Raw genomic sequence first — 16,359 nt, forward strand, 5'->3', positions numbered from 1 at the left:
CCTGTCTGTGGACATCTCCCAAGACTATTCCTAGGAAGTGAGTATGTGCAGGGAGTCTGCTGTGGGTGGCAGGCAATGTCCAGGACAGAGTGAATGGATGGATGACCTAGGGGCTGTGTGTGTTTGAGAATCATGCTTATGTGTGTTCAGGGATCAAGCCTATGAAAATGCTCCCCATCTTGTCTGCTGCAGGGGATAAGAACTGCTGACCCTTGGGCTGGAGAGATGCCTCATAGCTTAAGAGCACTGGCTGCTGCTCTTCCAGAGGTCCTGAGTTCAATTCCCAGCAACTGTACAGTGGCTCACAACCATCTGTAATGAGATCTGGTACCCTCTTCTGGCCTGCAGGCAGACATATAGGCAGAATACTGTGTATATAATAAATGAATAAAAATATTTAAAACAAAAAAAAAGAAGAAAAAGAAGAAATGCTGACCCACATGGAAACAAGATGTGACCAGTTAATTTACCAACACCCCAGGACAGGAGAGATGGCTCAATGGTTAACAGCACTGACTGCTTTTCCAGAGGACCTGGGTTCAATTCCCAGCACCCACAAGGCAGCTCACAACTCTCTGTAACTCCAGTTCCAAGGAATCCAACACCCTCAAACAGGTAAACCAATGTACATGAAATAATAATAAAAAAATTACCAGCCCCCTACAGGGCCAGGCAGAACACTGAAGAAGACAGGACCTAGTAGGCCAGTCACCATGCAGTAATAGCTCTTCCTTACATTAGACAAGAGCCCACCCCACTTCCAATCCTTCTATATGCAGAGGCTGTGGTGGCTCATGGGATCCCTGATTTGAGGGGAGGATTGGTAAATCCTGCTGGTGAGTCAGCAGAGAAGCAAGCTAGCAGCCACTGCCTATCTGCCCAGACAGAAGTCCAGTGGTATCTGTCACCAAGGCAAGAGAACACCCTAGAAAGGTCAAGACACAAGGCTGTAGTCCCTTATCAGACTCTGTCAGACCCACACAGTTGCCTGTCCCTGTCCCTGTTACAACATGAGCACTGCAAAGGTTGATAGCACAAAAAAGGCGTGCCTTCGCAGAGTACAGGATCTGGAAGCCATCTTCAAGGGCTGAAAAGGTCTGGGCTCACTGTGGCTCATCCTATCTGCTCAAGAAGCCTGGAGCACTCAGGGGTGTCCTAGCATTAACCCAGTCATCCTGTCCTTGCCCAAGCACTCGCTTTAACGTATGGGAGCCTGGGGGCCTAGTGATGCTTCTGCGAGCCCCAGAGAACCTTCCTGGGAGGTTTGGAATGAGGTGACCTTCCTTGGAGTCTTTCAAGGATAGCCTTGCCAAGACAGACTGCTATGGCTCCTGGGAAGGGGAAACTGACGGCTCAGAGAAACAGAAGCATTGCTCCTGTGGGCTGCTGGTGCACACTCTAACTCCGTCTCAGAGAACATAAGACACGTGTGTTTGTCAGTGTCTGAGCCGTGGCTAACTTGCATTATCCACGCAACTGGGTTTGGAATCACCATGGAAACACACACCTGGGTGTGTCTATGAGGCTGCTTCTAGAAAAGCTTAACTAAAGAGGGAGGATCTACCCTGAACATGGGTGTCACCATTGATGGGATGGGATCCAGGATAAATAAAAGAAGAATGCAAGTTGGGGACCAGCAATGCCTCAAGCTGTTGCTGCCTAACCTTACCCAGCATGATGGACTGTACGCTCAGACTACGAGCCCATAAAGTCCTTCCTTCCTGAAGTTGTTTTTACTTGGTACTTTTATAGCAACAAAACAAATGACTGACTGTGTAGACCACCCAATGAGGGCACCTAGCTCCAGATGCCTCACCTGTTTCCAGAGAGCCAGAAGGAAGCAGTTTGCTGAGGGGAATATACCACCCAGCAGACCAGCCCATTCCCGCGTGGCAGGACTTCTTGCCCCGGAGCTGGTTCAGTTGAAATCCTGTACCCTTCTTCACCAGGGCCACAGCATAATAATGGGTCTGCGGATCTGCAGGTGAGCAGAGAGAAAGAGAAGCCTAAAGAAAATGCATTGTTACAACTAACCTTCCAAGGCATTCGCAATGTGGAACTTCAGAGGGTCCTGGGCCCCTGCACCAGCCTCTAGCAAGAAAGGCCAAAAAAAAAAAGACATGGAAAATGCCTTTATCTGACAGGAGGAGAGAACTGACCCCTTTCAAGGCAATAAATTAATATTGCAGATGTTCACTGACTTACAAGCTAGGCTTGTTAGCTTTACTTTATGGTAGGTGCCAATGCCAGTAGATCCTTCGGATTTCCAATTTGGTCTTTCAAATGCAAGAAGATCCCTTCTTCGGAATCTGGGCAGAGACGGTAAGCCATGGTGTCTGGTCAACCATGTGTTCACGGCAGGGAACAAACACTAGTCCATGGCACCATCTTGCTAAACTGGATGTTTGCCTGACTCACTGTATTGAAAGCATCTGGACTTGTAACATTTTGAGTTTATGATGGGTTTGATCTGGGCATAAGTCCATTGTAGGTTAGGGTACCTCCAGGGCCATTTTGCTGTGCTCTGTTTTGTTTCTTCCAGTCACCTCGAGCCTGCAGAGCTAGAGGCTTGCCTGCTCCTTTACAGGACTTGTGGGTGTTCCAGGGACCACAAGCTTTAGATTCTAGTCGCTGGACTGTTGCTGCTTCTATATGGCCTTTTCTTCATTCTCTGGGTCTCTGCTTACAGCTCAGTCACAAAGGTGAAAATGTGAGAGGAAAGATGGGGACTGGCCCCAGAATACATCGGGACCTGCAAGCTAGAATCGGACTGAGCTGGGCTGTGTTCCCACACACGGATAACAGTAACACACAAGAGTGGAAAGAGGTGACTCTCCCCTCATCCACTCCACCAGAGCTTCTCTTCACACAGACACAGATCTGTGTTGTATAAGGCCTGTGGGAGGTAGTGTAAGGAATCTGTGTGTCCTTAGGAATGGTCTCTCATTGGCACGGCCCTAGAGATGGGTAACAGGTTCTTGATAACACCCCTCTCAGGATGTGACCATCCCACAAACCACAGAACCAAGGCTGTTCCCACCAGGATTTCACAAAAGCCACTGCTTCCTATGGAGAAACACTGCAGCCTTTGTGGGCCGGTGAACAACACTGCCAAGCCAAAGCGCTCCAGAGACTTGGTCCCCTGTAATGTTAGTGTGACGGTTAATTTTTACCATCAACTTGGCTAGCTTTGCAATCACCCAGGAGACACACCTCTGGGGGAGTTTCCAGGGAGGCTGACCTGAGAAGGGAAGACCCGCCCCTTGAATGTGGGTGGCATCATTCCGTGGCCTGGGTCCTGGGGTGAGTAAAACTGAGAAGAAAGTGGGCTGCGCACCAGTCTCTCTCTGTCCTCCTCTCTCCGCTTCCTGGCTACAGATGCAATGCGGCCAGCGGCCTTGCGCTCCTTCCGCCATGTCCCTCCCACCGTGGTGGACTCTATCTTTTCCAAATGTGAGTCAAAATCAGCTGTTTCTTCCTTAAGTTCCTTTTGCCAGGCAGTCTGTCACCACAACAAAAGTAACTAACACAGTTGACAAAGTCCCTGCCAACCCCTGTGGCGATCATGTCACACAAGTGACACCAGGCCCCGGCAAGAACACACCGTCTTTTGATCCGTAGTATTCAGCCATGACAGGTTTCAGGTTGTGGTGGGGCAGGCCAGCCTCAGCCAGCAAAGCTCCATCAATGGTCACAGCATCTGCTCTGTTGGCCTAAAAGAAAAGAGACCAGCCATGCGTGAAACTCATCATCCCTGGGAAAGACTCTTCCGGTGTCCTGCCAGAGACTCTGGCTCCATAGAATCTCCCATAGCTCAGGCTGCTTCCTCCTCATTCCTGCCTACTCCATGAGGCTCTTGAGGGCTGAAAGAAGAAGTTATCACCACTGTAAACTGTTTTGTTTTCCTCCTCAGCCCTGAGCCAACTGACACTTGATTCACTAGCCTCATCCTTGGATTGTGAGGTCTGTGAATGTGGTAACACCTGTCTGTTTTGTTCCCTGGTTAATCTCAGCACATACGTGAGCAGCTAGGAGGGCAGGTATCCACATGTGTTCACAGTATGAGACCCGCAGAATGCATCCATCCTTGAGAACTCATGCTACATTGTACACATCTGGTTCTCAGAGATCTGTCAGACAAGGGTTCCTTCCTTCCTGCAGGAAGCAGCAACTTCACAGCTAAGATGAAGTTGAGTCATTTTCTACCCTCAATGCAAACCATTCCTTCTATCCCTTAGTGATTGACATCCTTTTTTCAGCACTGGAATGAATTTAGGATCTTGTACACCCATGAGCAATATTTCCAGCTCTCTCTCTCTCTCTCTCTCTCTCTCTCTCTCTCTCTCTCTCTCTCTCTCTCTCTCTTTCTTTCTCTCTTTGGTTTTTCCGAGACAGGGTTTCTCTGTAGCTTTGGAACCTGTCCTGGAGCTAGCTCTTGTAGACAAGGCTGGCCTTGAACTCCGCCTGCCATTGCCTCCCCAGTGCTGGGATTAAAGGCGTGCACCACCACCACCCAGCCTCTCTTTTACTTCTTAAATGCTTGAGACAAGGGTTAACTAAGTTGCTCACACTGGACTTGAACTGACTCTGTAGGCCAGGCAATCCTTAGAACCTCCCCATTAACTGCATACCAGGCCTGGGCCACCAGACTCAGTTTCTAAATTAGCTTTTAAAGTAATCTGGGATTTTCAGGATGTAGTTTAGCACAGCCATCCCTCAGTGTCTGAGGGAGATTTCTTTTGACATGCCTGCAAAATATCAACCAAGGCTCGAATCCCTGATAGGAATGGAGTGGAGTTGCGCACACCCCATGTTGATCCTGATATACTTTTTTTTTTCTTTTTTTGGTTTTTCGAGACAGGGTTTCTCTGTAGGTTTGGTGCCTGTCCCGGAACTAGCTCTTGTAGACCAGGCTGGCCTCGAACTCCCAGAGACCCGCCTGCCCTTGCCTCCCGAGTGCTGGGATTAAAGGCGTGCGCCACCACCGCCCGGCTGATCCTGATATACTTTAACCTGTCTTGAGACTATGGGTAAAACTAACCCAAGGTAGAAGCTGGGTAAACAGTTGTCACACTGTGCTATTCAATGAATAGAAATAAAGAGTCTGCACATGTTAAATGCAGATGTAATTTTAAAAATCAGTTTTTGATCTGTAGTTGTTTGACTTTACAAATTCCATATTAAAATTATTTTATAATATGTTTTCATATATATGGATAGATATGCATATTTGTGTGTATAACTTAGGACATTACTGAAGACACATATCAAAAGTCAACTCAAATTAACTTGGAAAAAGACACATCTAATATTAAAGGTCAAAGAACAAGGTCACTAAGCCTGTGAACCACTGTCAATGCCATCAATGTCAAGACTGAAGTCAGGGACTTCGGGGATATCCCAGTGGTCAAGACTACTTTGTTGCTCTTAAGAAGGACCCGTGTTCTCAGCACCCAGTAATGACTCACAATTACCCATAACCCCAGTTCAGGGGGATCCAACACCCTCTTCTGACCTGTTGGAGGGCACCAGGCACATACATGGCATGCAGACATACAACATACATGCAGGCAAAACACTCATAAAGTAAAGACAAATAAATATAAGAAGGAAGGAAGGAAAATGGGAAGAAAATGGAAAGGAATATGAATGGACTAGACATGAACTCCAACCATCCCCAAGGAATCCAGTTCACAATGGCTTTTCTCCTCTTTCACTCATCTTCCCTTCCTGAGTTCCTCTGCAGGTTCCAATAGCAGATGCAAAAAGACATCTTAGATGGTTTAGCCTCCTCTGCAATGGCATAGGGACAAATGGCTATGACAAACCCATCTCTACTCTCCCATTATCTGTTTGTTTGTCTCTCTCTCACACATACACATGTGCCGCGCGCACACACACACACACATGCATGCACATACACAAAGGCAAATTTCATAATTTTAAAAAACCAGCTTTTTGCACTTAAAAATGCAAACCCCACCAGCTATGGTGATCCACATCTTAGTTCCAGCACTCCAGAGTCAGGAACAGGAACTCTATGAATTCTGGGCCAGCCTGCTCTGTATTGAGAAATTTTCTTATTTATTTTTGAGTTTCTATACATTCTCTTGATGTGTTAGGTTTTGGTATATTGCAGATATATTGCTAAACTTGAAGCCCATATTAGCTGCTCGATTAAGTTTAGGACTCTTGCTCCGGGTGAGTGCTGATCAGCTGTCGTCTCCCCCGCAATAAAAAGTGTGGAAAAAGAAAAGGCACAAACTTTCTTCTGCTGACAGCAGCGACTTACCGAGATGTCCTTGATGCACTCGGGGTATGAGGTTTTCATCACACAGCTGACAGATGGGCCATCTGCAGGAAGGGCTTTCTTCATATTGTCACTGAAACTGGAGCACTTGGTGGCCTCACGGTCTGACACAACACACCATCTTACAGTCCTCTCCGGAACAGCCAGACACAGCCCTAGGGAGAGTAGAGTCATGGCTCTCACCTTCCTCTGCTGGCAGAAGGGATCGAACACAAGATGAGGAGCTGACTGGCCAAGGGGGCTGGATCCACGGCTCAGAGAGATGGTGCAGTACTTTTGTCCTTCCAGAGAGCTTGAGTTCAGTTCCCAGACCTGAGTCAGACAGCTTATAATCTCCTGTAGCTCCAACCCTAGGGGATCTGGCACCCTCTTCTGGCCTCTGTTGTGGGCACTGCACTCACATGTACAACTCACATAACGTGTGTGAGTGTGTATGTGTCTCTGTGTGTGTGTGCAATCAAAAATAAATGCTTTAATGCTTAAAAAAATAGAACCAATTGAATGCCATCTACAAACTAAATTGGCTACTTTCCTCATGGGAATTCTCAGGACCCATTTTTTTTTCTCTCTCTCCTTTCCTTTATATTTAAAAAGAAAAAAAAGTTAAAATCTTCAAAAAATATAACCACAGGATTAGCAATATGACACAGAAAGTTCACTCCTAAACAGATATTCAAAATTTGACAATGGGGACTAAAAAAAATAAGGACACAAATACTCAAGGCAACACTATTATTTTCAATAACTAAACAGAAAGACCAAGTGTGCATCAGAGGAAGAGTGGATGGGTGCTGTTATGTTCTAAAGCCTGAATAAGTCTCAAAAACAGCAAGTAAAAGAACCAAGCAAAAGGGCTCCTGGCAATGTGATTACATCTGCGGAGAATATCTAAACAAAACGTGCCTGTAATTCCAGTTCCCTAGAGGCTGAAGCACTCTATCTCAATATAATCAAACAAACAAAAAACTAAGGGGCTGGAGAGAGGGCTCAGAGGTTAGAACACTGGTTGCTCTTGCAGAGGACCCAGGGTTGGTTCCCAGCACCCACATGGTGGCTCACAACTGTTTGTAACTGCTTGTGGTATTTTGAATGTAATTGGCCCCCATAAGCTCATGGGGAGTGCTGCTATTAAAAGATATGTCTTTGCTGGAGTAGGTGTGACCTTGTGGAGGAAGCATGTCGCTGTGGAGGTGGATTTTAAGGTCCCATATATGTTTAAGCCACATCCAGTGTCTCAGACCACTTCCTGTTGCCTGCTGGTCAAGACGTAAGAACTCTCAGTTCCTTCTCTAGTATCATGTCTTCCTGCATGCTGTCTTGCTTTCTGCCATGACGATAACGGACTAACCTCTGAACTGCAAGTGAGACTTCACAATTAAGTATTTTCCATTATAGGAGTTGCTATGGTCATGGTGTCTCTTCACAGCAACAGAAACCCTAAGGCACTCTAGCTCCAGGTGATCTGATACCTTCTTCTGACCTCCCTAAGGCTCCAGGTACACACACGGTCCACAGATGTACATGAAAGAAACACACACAGAGACACAGACACACATATAAAGTAAATACATCTCTTTTAAAAAACTAAACTAAAAACAAAGCCAGGGTGTAGCTAAGTTGGTAGAATGCTTGCACAGCATGCAAGAAGCCTTGTGTTTGATCTCCAGCACCACATGAACTAGACATAGTGCTGCATGTGTACAATACAAGCTCTTCGGGTGGAGGCAGAAAGCTCAGCAGTTGAAAGTCATTTTCAGCTACATAGTGAGGTCAGCCTGGACTGCATGAGATCCTGTCTCAAAAAGATAATTCTTTTCTAAAGAAAGCAAATTGCTCATTCCCATGTGCTGAGGGGAGAAAGAAACCATTGCTGTTCACTCGATAGGGACCAAGTTCTCTTCTGAAGTGATGAAAATAGTACTGGTTAGTTTTTCATTGCCAACCTGATACAATTTGGGAAGAGAGATCTCAAGTTGAAGAATTGCTGAGATCAGATTGGGGCAAGTCTGTGAGAGATTGTCTTGATTCATGACAGATATGGGAGGGTTCAGTCCACAGTGGGCGGCACCATCCCTAGGCAGATGGACACCGGTTGTATTAGAGAGCTAGCTGATGGAACTGGAAAGATGGCTCAGTAGTTAAAGGAACTTGTTCCTCTTTCAGAGCTAGTGTTGGGTTCCCAGCATCCATACCAGGCATCTGACTGTGTCTCCAATTCTAAAGGATCTGATGCTCTCTTCTGGCCCCCAGGGGCACTGCACACAACTGGTGCACATAATGACAAACACACACACACAACACACATAAATCACACACACACACTCATGATGTGGGATTTCCCTCTGTATGCTTGAACACCATTAATGAATAAAGAAACTACCGTGGCCTGCTGATAGGGCAGAACTTAGGTAGGTGGGGAAGACGGAACTGAATTCTGGGAACAAGGCTGCTTTGGTCTCAAAGCAGGGTAGGCTCAGAGCAAGGCCACTATTGCCTTTGAACAGAACTATTGTCATTGACGAAGACTAGTTTAAAATGATAGATGCCCCTGAAGGGAGCTGGCAAAAGCACCTTGGCCTAAGTACTGCCATATTGACCAGACTCCATTTTTCCTGCAGGGTGAAATAGAGTTCAGGTTCCCAAGCCCTAGGGGAGCTGGAAACCTTCCAATAGCTGACCACCCTTCTCCCTAAACCATAGAAGCAGCCCTTTATGCATCTTTAGCTCTCTAGAAACATTACGGCTGCTCCTGACCCCAGAAGGAACAAACGAATCTGATTGGTTGGACTGAAAGATTTGCATTGGATGTCGGTTGACAGTGATGGAGCTCTCAAGGAAGCTCCTATTCTCTAAATCCTGATTGGTGAAAATTGTAACATGTAACTTGGCAGCAAATGTGTTGTGGGTTTTGTGCTTATACCCCCGCTCTGCCCCTGCTCAGGACTGCCAGGAGAAACGAGGCTCCTGAGTCCTCGTCCTGCAGCCCTGATCGTCAGTAACCGCTTATGTGGTGAGTTAGTAAAGTCTGTGACACCCATATATGCTGTCTCTCTCTCCTTCCTCTTGGGGCACAATGGGCTAGGTAGACAGACACTTTAGGACTGGGAGTTGTGCTAAGTCACGTCTAAATCACAGCAAGATCATCATAACCTCAAGGTCAAGCTGTTGCTTGATAATCCATTAACTGCCATTATTCCAGGACCCTGTCACATTGAAATGCTGCCTGACTGCCTACATAGAAGCACACACACACACACACACACAGCTTCTTAGACTACCTCTGTGCAGACAGTTTCTATCGTCTTGCCCACGCTGGCTGTACGCTTGATAATCCATAAACTGCCATTATTCCAGGACCCTGTCACATTGAAATGCTGCCTGACTGCCTACATAGAAGCACACACACACACACACACAGCTTCTTAGACTACCTCTGTGCAGACAGTTTCTATCGTCTTGCCCACGCTGGCTGTACCACGGTATAGCTAATAAACTCTACTTCTCCTTTCTTCTGTGTTTGGTAAACTCATTCGCAGCCTGTGCACTACTGGCCCATCACTTCTCTGGCTTGACAAATAGAAATGTGTTTAAGAGATTGTATACAAACAAGCTAAGGGTGGGTGGAGTCTGCTAACACAGACAGGTGTACTGTGAACAGCGTTCCACCACTGGCCACCTGACAAAAGCAAAAAGAGGCAGTCTGAGCACTCTGTGACTCTTTCCGACTGAAGGGAAAGGTAGCTGGTGGCCTTCTGCTCACTCAGTGAACAGATAAAGTTCTTGGGCAAGGCTTAGGATGTGTGTCCTTTCTGTCACCTGTCCCCTGGGTAAGCTGTTTTGGTTGCTTTTTGTCACTTGTTGGACTGGAACACTGCATTTTGAGGAACACAGACTGCAGCCCCTGAGCTGGTGGCCTGGAGACAGGTCATGAGGGAATGGGATCTGGAGGGACATCTCTAGCCTCTCATACGTAACACAAAGCCTTTTGGGAAAATGAGCTCTTTTGGTCAGTGCCAACATTGCCAGGAGATGAAGCAGGAAGAACAATGAACACAAATCCTGTTTAGGAGAATTCCGAAAGAGACTGGACAGCTGCATTCTGGGAGAGACTGACTCCCTCGGTGCTGCAGGTAGGCACACAGTCCCTACCATTGCTGCTGCCTCTTCTCCATGCTTGGCTGTTTACCCTCCACCTCAAGTAAGATGTCTACCCTAGATTTCATTTATCACAGCCTCAGACCAGGCAAAGCTAAGGGGCGGAAGATCCAATCATGGTTGAGCCAGGGAGGGCTCTTCTCCGCACACGAGTCGTTCTCTGGAGGAAGGAGCTCACTCTCCCGACCCAAGAAAGGGCCTCCCCGGCATATTACCTCATTCTTCCAGCAACTATTTTTCGGGAGGGGGGTGGTAAACACAACATTTAAAAAGTATCTGTGACCCTGTCTCGAAAAAAACCAAAAAAAAAAAAAAAAAAGTATCTGTGGATGCCATGTGTGGAGGTCAGAGGACAGTTTTCAGGAGTTGGTTCCCTCCAACCATTGGGTTTTGGGGATCTTATGTGATGAGTCATTGTATTGGTGCCTTTTGCCGTTGAAGCAGTAAACCGGAGTTTTACACAACGAAATCAGCTTAGAGAGGGCAAAGGGCAGCCCCGGGGGTTACACAGCAGTACGTGGTAGGTGCATTCCAATCCCGAGTGATTGCTCTTCCCTGGGATCATAGTCTGTCCGGCCACAGTACAGGGTCCCCGAGGTGGCTGGCCAGCTAGCGACACCTGGTCCCCTCCCCCATAGAACCCGGGAGAGAGCCGGCACCCCGCCTGGCTCTCAGCACACTCACCTAGGGTCCCTGCGCATAGGAGGGCGCAGACAACCAACCTCATTCTCCGCTGTGTCTTGGTTGCGCTTTCCCCAGCCTAGGTGCGCTTTCCCCAGAAGGCAGAAGGTTGACTGACGAATCTGCCTACTGGGAAAGGTTCTTCAGTCCCAGTCCGGGCTGATCGCCACCGCCACACCCTCCATCCCTTCCTTATCTGGCCAAGCAGAAACCCAGGCTGCTGGGGACCGCTAGCCTGGGTCCCTGGGTGAAAACAGTGGTTCTCAGGGAAAGTTGGTGTGCCCATGTATGCGACCTTAACACAACTTTCTTTCGGGGATTCTCACTTCTCCCTAAGGACTCTGGGTTGATCAAGCAGTGGTCCTCCTGCTGTCTTGCCACGCAGCGCCAGTGGCGCTGTCCTATCTGTGACACAGTCCGCAGTCCGTAGCCCCCCTCTGCCCACTGTCCCACCACACGCAGGTAGTGTTGTCCCAGTTGGTTGAGGCCTGGGTCAGGCACAACTCCGACCCTCACAGTGTTTCTTGCCTTCACAGAAGCATCCCTGTCCGCAAGGCTATGATCTCTGCCTAGGAAAAATCTGATAATTTTAAATAAAACTTTAAGAACTTCCAATTAGCTGGGCAGTAGTGGCATATGCCTTTTATCCCAGCACTCTGGAGGCAGAGGCTGGTCTATCTCTGTGAGTTCAAGGCTAGCCTGGAATACAGAACGAGTTCCAGGACAGCCAGAGCTGTTTCACAGAAAAACCCTGTCTCAAAACACCAGAAAAAACAAACAAACAAACAAAAAATATTCTAATTAAAATATAGTAGGTCTACAAGGAATCCTGCAAGCACAGAGGAATTATTTATTACTGAGCAGCCTTCCGCAGAACCAGCCCCACATTAGGAGTTCGACTCCCTGCGGAGCATCTCCTACCTGGACTTGTAACAGAAACTAAAGTCTGCCCATTTCTGAACTCTGTAGAACTGAAATCACACAATGCAAAGTCTGGCTTCTTTCACTCAAGGTTAAACTGGTGTGATTCACCTACGCAGAGGTGTGTAGCTAGCTGTCCACCAGTTCTCTGAGTGGCATATTGTTCCATATTGTGTGATTGGAGAATACTCCATCTCTCACCCTGATAGTTGTAGTACCGGGTTTCAATTCTTACAGATAGTGCCGCCAGAAACAAAATTTTAATTTCATTTTATATGTGCTGCTAGGATCTGAAAACAAAACAAAACAAAAAACCTGGTGTGAAAGCGCCTGCCTGAAATCCCAGTCTTTGTAAGGTGGAGGCAGTGGGGTTAGGAGACCAAGGATTTAGCTATAAATCATATTGGAGGCCAGACTAGGCTAGAGGCCTTGTCTCAAAAAACAAGCAAACAGGGCTGAAGAGATAACTCAGTGGTTAAGAACTCAGCGTTTCCAGAGGATCAGGGTTTTCAGTTCCAGCATCCATGTCAGAGAGCCCAACCACCTGCAGCTCCAGCAACAGGCGGAATCCAACACCTCTGGCCTCCGTGGGTGCTCACACTCGTGTGCATATGCAAATAATTAAAAGTGAAAGAAATTTTTAAAAAATAAATAAACGACTCATGAGAAAACTTCACAGTCTTTGCACATCGAGTTTGAACCCAGTGATTTTGCAGAGTTATTTTGTTAAATCTAAGTTTCTTCTCAGTGCTTTTAAGATATACATTCTTATATCTTTTATTGAATAATGCCTGTTTTTTTTTTTTTCTTTTCTGATTTTTGTCATTTCCCACCCTCGCCCAAGGCACGGGGTGGGGAATCATTAGGAGTTCTGGAATAGTCTGGTACAAGCCTTTTGGTGCAAATAGGCAAGCATTTCTTCAGAGCACGTTGTCAGGAGAACAATTGTTGGATCTGAAGGTGGATAAAGTCCTAGTTGAACAGATCCTGGAAACCCTTAGTGCCATGCCAAAAAGCACCCAAAATGGTTATTACAGGAAAATGTCTAGTGCCGTTCTGTTTTTAGGTGTTATTAGCAATTCTGAGGCTTTCCCTTCCTTTATGAGTTGCCTGCATGCTTAAAAACAGGACTGGGATTGGTTTTTTTCTGTTCTTACTGAACTAATGATCTGATTTCCCTGCCTTTTCTGAGTGTGGGAAACTAATCTGGCAGAATGTTATGTTAGTTTTGTTCTTTGTTTTTGAGGCAGGCTGGGTCCTGCTATAAACATCCCAAGGGCTGGAAATATAGGGATATTTAGCCACATCTGACTTCTAATTGGTTTTTTGTTTGTTTTATAATGGAGATTGAATCCAGGACCTCATATTTGCTAGGTAAGCATTCCACCACTGAACTACATCTCTAACCTGGTAACTGAATTTTAGATTTGTTTTATTTTATGTGTTATGAATGCTTTGCTGACATGTGTGCCCAGTGCCTGTGAAAATCAGACCAGGGTGTCAGATCCCTTGGAACTGGAGTCATAACTGGTTGTGAGCTACCATGTGGGTACTAGGAACAGAAGTTGGGCCCTCTGCAGGAGCAACAAGTGCTCTTAATCACTGATCTCTCTGCAGATTTTTAAGCATGAAGTCATTATTATATTTCTGCAATAAACTTCCTTTGGTCATTATGTGCATTATTATCTATGCATTGAGTTAGTAAATTTTCTTTAGGGTTTCCTTCTGCGTCTATTTCCTGAGAACAATCATTCTGGAGGCCGGGGAGATGTCTCAGGATCTCCCAGAGAACCAGAGATTGGTTCCCAGCACCCATATGAGGTCGCTCACAACTGCCAGCTCCAGGGGATCTGATAGCCCCCACGGACTGCAGGGTATGTGCCCAGACCTGCACTTGTGCACACAAACCCACACACAGACATACACGTAACCAAAACGAAACACCTTTTTTAAAGAGAAAGAGAGAGAATCTTGCAGTTCCTCTTCATTCTCATATCTGTGTGTCTTGTGCTTTAACATTGCAAGGACTTCTGAACTGAAAAATGTTACCTCTGCTTCTCTGGAAAAGGTTACATAAGAATAGCAATTCCCTTTTCCTTAAATGTGCATAAGGCATCAGCGATGATGTCCCCTGAGTTTAGAGCTTTGTTTGTTTTCAATGACACACTAAGCTCTGTCCCCTCCCCTCCCCTCCCCTCCTCTCTCTGGGGTACCCTGGATTAAACACAGGGCTTTAGACGTGCTAGGCAAGAGCTGCACCAAAGAATAATTGGTCAGTCCTTCACTTCTGTTCTGAGACATGATCGCACTATGAAACCCAAACTAGCCTCGCATTCATGATCCTCCTGCTTCAAGATTCCCAGCGGCTGAGATTAGAGATGTGCATCGCCACACCCAGATTGATTTTTATAGCTATAGAAATAGTCATCTTTTTCTAATTTTTTAAAATATGAGCGTAGGGAAGTATTGTCTTTTATTTATTGTGTTTGAGTGTTTTGGCTGTCTGAATGTCTATGCACCACATGCGTACCACACAGGATCCTGGAGTTACTAATGGATGCTAGCCACTTTGAGCGCTAGGAATCAAGCCTGAGTCCTTGGGAGGAACGACCAGTGTCCTTACTGCTAAGCCATCACTTCAGCCAAATATATCTTTTAAGAAATTTATCTAGGGGCTGGAGAGATGGCTTAGCGGTTAAGAGCATTGCCTGCTCTTCCAAAGGTCCTGAGTTCAATTCCCAGCAACCACATGGTGGCTCACAACCATCTGTAATGAGATCTGGTGCCCTCTTCTGGCCTTCAGGCATACACGCAGAAAGAATATTGTATACATAATAAATAAATATTTAAAAAAAAAAAGAAATTAATCTAGGATTGAAAGATGGCTCAGTCAGCTGAGTGCTTACTGTGCATGCATGAGGACTTGAGTTCAGATTCCTGGCATCCGATTTCAAAACCCAAAGAGAGGGGCTGGAGAGGTGGATCAGAGGTTACAAACACTGGCTGTTCTTCCAGAGGACTCAAGTTTGATTCCCAGCACCCCCATGGGAAGTTAGAAACGGGGATTTAAAAACACAAAATTCTCTTTAGCTGGGCGTAGTGGTGCACACTTTTAATCCCAGCAGGGGGAGGCACGTTTCTGAGTTCAAGGTCAGCCTGGTCTACAGAGTTCCAAGACAGACAAAGCTCCTACACTCACACAGTGTACGACTCAAACAGGCACACACATACATATAAACAACAGCCCCCCATACAAACCTCTGGCTTTGTTGATTTTTCTGTATTGTACACTCATGTTATTTCATTGATTTTTGCTTTATTGACTACCTTTGGATTTTATCCTTTCTCTAGTTTTCTTTCTTTTTTTGGTCAGGTGACAGGGTCTTGCTATACACTCAGTCTAGCTTGGAACTTTCTGTTCTCCCAATTTAACCATGAACATTTGAAGAAGAAACCTTCACCATTCTAATCCTAGGTTAGGTTACGGTGCCTGGTAATGATATCTGATATAGGACTCAAGCATTTATCAAACAGGTGAATAAATGCACAGAAATGTCCAGAAAGTAGATTGAGCAATCTCTTCTGCAGGCCTGTAAGCAAAAAACACTTGGGTCCAGGGGTGACCATTCCTCCTAGAGTTAATGATCCACCTAAAGCTAATACACCCCAAATCCATAAGGGTCAAAGTATCTACTGGTCTGAATGGAACGTGCTCTGAAAATGTCTCATGTCCAGGGACAAGCTCATGTAGTAAAGAAAGGACATCCAAAGGGCTAAAGTCATGGGCACAGGCTGTCAGTCACCAGATGGAAGGTTAGAAAAGCTGGACAGCATGGCTTGAGTCTGTAATTGCAGTGCTTGGGAGGCAAGAGAATCAGGAGGTTTTTTTTTTTTTTTTTGAGACAGGGTTTCTCTGTAGCTTTGGAGCCTGTCTGGAACTTATTCTGTAGACCAGGCTGGCCTATGAACTCACAGAGATCTGCTTGCCTCTGCCTCCCGAGCGCTGGGATTAAAGGAGTGCACCACCACTGCCCAGCTGAGAATCAGGAGTCCAAAGGCAGCCTTAGCTACACAATAAGTTTGAGGCCAACCTTGGCTACATGAGACTCTCCAAAAAGCACCAAACCAAACCAAACCAAAATCTGAAAGGTTAAAAGAAGAAACAGTTTTGAAAATTTTTGATCTTCGGGCATGTGTTGTTTCTGTGTACCAGACACTATGCTAAGTGTTTTCTTAATGCTAATTTGTGATAAGCTCCTAAGAAGTATTTGACATTTCTTTTTTGCATCCAG

General features: G+C 46.1%; 1 protein-coding gene across 1 annotated transcript in view; it reads right to left on the bottom strand.

Annotated features, from left to right (window-relative positions):
• Positions 1 to 11,265, bottom strand: part of LOC130873113 (inhibitor of carbonic anhydrase) — a 38,974-nt gene extending 27,709 nt beyond the window's left edge. Inside the window, exons 1-4 of the mRNA XM_057767672.1 lie at positions 11,150 to 11,265; positions 6,293 to 6,465; positions 3,605 to 3,713; positions 1,817 to 1,978 (exon numbers count right to left, since the gene is read on the bottom strand). Of these exons, the coding sequence (XP_057623655.1) occupies positions 1,817 to 1,978; positions 3,605 to 3,713; positions 6,293 to 6,465; positions 11,150 to 11,192 (487 nt within the window). The 5' untranslated portion in view covers positions 11,193 to 11,265. The remainder of the gene's footprint in view (positions 1 to 1,816; positions 1,979 to 3,604; positions 3,714 to 6,292; positions 6,466 to 11,149) is intronic.
• Positions 11,266 to 16,359: the final 5,094 nt, after the last annotated feature.

This window comes from Chionomys nivalis, chromosome 4 (genome assembly GCF_950005125.1).
Source record: "Chionomys nivalis chromosome 4, mChiNiv1.1, whole genome shotgun sequence".
Lineage (NCBI taxonomy): Eukaryota > Metazoa > Chordata > Mammalia > Rodentia > Cricetidae > Chionomys > Chionomys nivalis.